Raw genomic sequence first — 3860 nt, 5'->3', positions numbered from 1 at the left:
TCACCCTTGTTTTGCTTCACATTTCTATGATGTTTTGTGTGTTTCAAAAGTTTTTAGTGATCTTTCTTTTCCTTGTGTTAGTTTAAGTTGTCTAATCTTTGTTGTTTTTAGTTTTAGTTTGGGTGGTAAGCTGTACAGTGCCGGCTTATGGTTCCGAAAAGATTTTGTACTTTGGCCAGTTTCGTGTATGTCTTAGTTATTTGAATATATATATATATAATAGTACCTTTATAAATTAATAATGTTGGGACTTTAAAATTTTATTAATTTGTAGAGATATTAATTTTAAAAAGTTTCATTTTTAGATTTTTTTCTATTTTTTCTATTTTTATTAATAAAATAAGAAAATATTTGTTTTTACCGTAGATAAATTATTTAAATATTAAAAATTTGACTTTCGTATTATTTTATTATCTTATTTGGTGTATATTTTTATGTTTGATAGAATTGTTATGTGGTTTTCGATATAATTTTACTAAATATTATCAAAATATATTAAAATATTAAGAAAAATAGAAGTATTTTCATTGTGAATAATTTTTTGTTTCTACTTATATAAAATATAAATATAGATAGATTATTAATTTATGATTTTAATGGGACTATATTTACGTGGGAGTTTTAAAAATATTATTATCTTATTATTTTATCGATTTCTGTCATATTTTACACCGGTCCAAGTTGAAATCGACGAAGTATTCTCAAGACCTTTTTTTCTTGCGGCGGCGAGATGAAACCCGATTCTACTTTCATACTGTTTAGACAATGTTGGCATCAAAAATTTTGAGTTCCCGTTAGAATCCAGATTGGACGTTCAGTCTCTGATGAAAAACACTCACAAATCTTGACAACTTTCTGGCTACGGTGGCTTTCCTGGCAACAAACTACTTGATTTGACGGGAACATAATGCTCGCACACATCAACAGCTTCCAAAACCACCCATAAGAGTCACTATCAAAATTCACAGAACATTAGCTGCTCTGCATAATCAACTTTTATCACTACACAAAGAAACATGTATTGAAGCTGTGAGGTAGATCAAGGACGAGGTGTCAAACGTCAGTTAAAAGCCGAGTCTCCAACGACGTAATGTTCTTCTAATTTTCCTGAAATTTGAAAACCATTTCTCTATTTTCGAATAGAAGGGATTTCTACTTAACTATTTTTGGAATGTACTTATTTAAAAAAATTCGAACCAGCTTAATAGCTGGCATTTGTAATAACTTAAACAAACCCGGTAACCCAAACTATTTTTATTATTGATATATAATTTGCACAACTTAAAAAAAAAAAACCGTAGTCCGAAAAACATCCATCCACATTTACATAGAACGCCGACAGGTTTCATCTACTAAGATCATTATTCATTAACTCCATTGGTGGCGAAGTTAACATATACTAACTCAAAAATCTATGGCATATTGTGACTTGTAATATAGCTTTCATAGAATTGATTGTAAGCTCAAGAATAATGAGCTTGACTATGTGGAACAGAGGAATGTGTTACACATGCTGATCTATGTGTACAAATAATCATTGGGTCCAGAATATTGCTTTGGTGTGAAGCAAAAAATAACTAGATTACCTTGGGTAGATTTAGGTTAGACGTTCAATTGAGAAAAAGCTTGAGCAAGAGGTGCGTTCTTGCCAAGTAAGTGTTAACAAAGGCGAGTGTCTTGTGAGAGCAGCTCGGCTTTTGTGTTTGAGAGTTTAGAAACTGGTCTGTCTCTAATCGCGTGTGACTGAGAGTAAATCATTAAACAGATCTAAGAAAATTGTTTAAAAGGTTTCTAATATACAAGAAAGAGTTCTTGTTATCTTTTGTGTGTTCCTTTTATTTGGTAATCCTTGGACTTTCATTGATTAATAAATGGATTTGATTGAGCAAGAAAGACCACCAATATCAAAAGATCCAAAATCAAACGAAATTATAAATTTGAACCAGCAGAGATTTGCTGCTTTTTTTTTTTCCCATAATATAATGTACAATCATCTAAAACGAACTGAGAGAAAGAAAAACTATTGCTTGGATTTAGATAGAAAAAAACATCAACAAATCATCAGACCGACTTAGGAAAATGTGGGGACAAGAGCTTGGCGATCTCAGTGAATCCAACTTTGTCTTTGCCTTCAAATATCGTCTTCAACTTATCATCGCATATGATCTCCTTCCTATTCTCCGGATTCTACATATTCAAAACAAAACCGTTCTTAATAAAACAGAGAAGCATATGCCTTAATCCAAACCCAGCACACTATATTCCCAACCACTGAGTTCTTCTTGATTCAACAAGTCAAGACAGAATCAGACTCTACTTGAACCCAATACATTGTTCTACTACTCAACACAAGGCAAATACTTGTCTTAAACTCATTAATAGTATAATGTAACAACACCAAAATCAAATTATCTCTGAAACTGTACCTGGAGGTTGTTACCCTTGATATGCTCCCACACTTTCTTCACGGCGGTGGCACGAGAGAGTTCGCTCTCTCCGGCGAAGCTAGCCAGCGTCTTCGAGACCGGAACAGTCTTTAGTATTCCTTTTCCTTCTTTACCAGCTACAATGCCAGTAGCGGCTGCATTAGTCGTCGCCTTCGCCATCAGTGTCCGGCATCCTCCGAAAACCCTAGAAAATCCCGTCATCGCTTCTTCGTTTTCCGACAACTATAAAACCCTAGCAGAGCAGATAAATGAAGAAAAGAGACAGACGTTTATAGGTAATAAATAATTAATCTAACAAGGAATTAGGTAAATCATTATGGGCCTTTCTTAAACTTATTATATATGGGTCTAACTCGGGTTCAATAAAAATGTGGGATTCATAGGATGTTTTGTAGAAAGTAAGATATAAGGGAAGGTTTTGTGGTTTTGACGGGAAAACACGTTTTTTAGTTTTGGCGGGAAAATACGTTTTTTGGTTTTGGCGAGAAAACATGTTTTGCTGTTTTGGCGGGATAATGCGTTTTGCGATTTTGACGGGAAAACGTGTTTTGCGGTTTTGGCGGGAAAACGCGTTTTGCGATTTTGGTGGGAAAACGCGTTTTGTGGTTTTGGTGGGAAAATACGTTTTTCGGTTTTGGCGAGAAAACACGTTTTGCTGTTTTGGCGGGATAACGCATTTTGCAATTTTGACGGGAAAAACGTGTTTTGCGGTTTTGGCGTTTTTGGTTTTGGCCGAAAAAACGCGTTTTGTGATTTTGGCGGGAAAACGCGTTTTGTGGTTTTGGCGGGAAAACGCGTTTTGCGGTTTTGGCGGGAAAAAACGCGTTTTGTGGTTTTGGCGGGAAAACACGTTTTTTGGTTTTGGCGGAAAACATGTTTTTGCGATTTTGGCGAGAAATACGTTTTTGTGATTTTGGCGGGAAAAATGAAATCAGATCGATGCAATGATAGAGAAAGTAAAATTGGATCCTGGATTTGGAAGATAATTGGGTTTATTAATGGTGTTTTAATTGAAAACTAAATGGGCCATAGTTGACCCAACCCAATAAACTTATTTTAACATGTTAACCCATTAACCTATCAACCCATTAACCTGTTAACCCATTAACATATTAACTCATTAGCCCATTGGATCAAAAATAAACAGTTCATTTAGGTTAATGGGTCAACTTGGGTTGGGTCCATGGGGGTTGGGTCAACCCATGGGTCATGACACTTAGGGGTGTCAAAATGGGTCATGACCCACGGGTTGACTCAACCCAAGTTAATAGGTTAACGGGTTAACAATTTAATAGGTTAATAGGTTAATGGGTTAACAATTTAATAGGTTAATAGGTTAATGGGTTAACATGTTAAATATGTTTATTGGGTTTGGTCAACTCTGACTCATTTAGTTTTCAATTAAAAAACCAT

At 34.7% G+C, this 3860-nt stretch overlaps 1 protein-coding gene across 1 annotated transcript; it reads right to left on the bottom strand.

Moving 5' to 3' along the window:
- Positions 1 to 286: 286 nt before the first annotated feature.
- Positions 287 to 3044, bottom strand: LOC103840227 (upstream activation factor subunit UAF30). The gene is made up of 2 exons (XM_009116720.3): positions 2427 to 3044; positions 287 to 2187 (listed from the first exon to the last, which is right to left on the bottom strand). Exons 1-2 carry the CDS (start codon positions 2646 to 2648, stop codon positions 2062 to 2064), a joined length of 348 nt encoding a protein of 115 aa, XP_009114968.1. The 5' UTR covers positions 2649 to 3044; the 3' UTR covers positions 287 to 2061.
- Between the last annotated feature and the right edge of the window lie 816 nt (positions 3045 to 3860).

This window comes from Brassica rapa, chromosome A09 (genome assembly GCF_000309985.2).
Source record: "Brassica rapa cultivar Chiifu-401-42 chromosome A09, CAAS_Brap_v3.01, whole genome shotgun sequence".
NCBI classification, from domain to species: domain Eukaryota; kingdom Viridiplantae; phylum Streptophyta; class Magnoliopsida; order Brassicales; family Brassicaceae; genus Brassica; species Brassica rapa.
This window is presented reverse-complemented; position numbering and strand designations above follow the sequence as displayed.

What these genes read in the sequence shown, in the direction of transcription:
- LOC103840227 (XM_009116720.3), bottom strand. Translation starts at nt 2,648, where the DNA reads ATGACGGGATTTTCTAGGGTTTTCGGAGGATGCCGGACACTGATGGCG. An exon ending in TCAAGGGTAACAACCTCCAG is followed by an intron (nt 2,188 to 2,426) that starts GTACAGTTTCAG and finishes TTGAATATGTAG; the next exon opens with AATCCGGAGAATAGGAAGGA.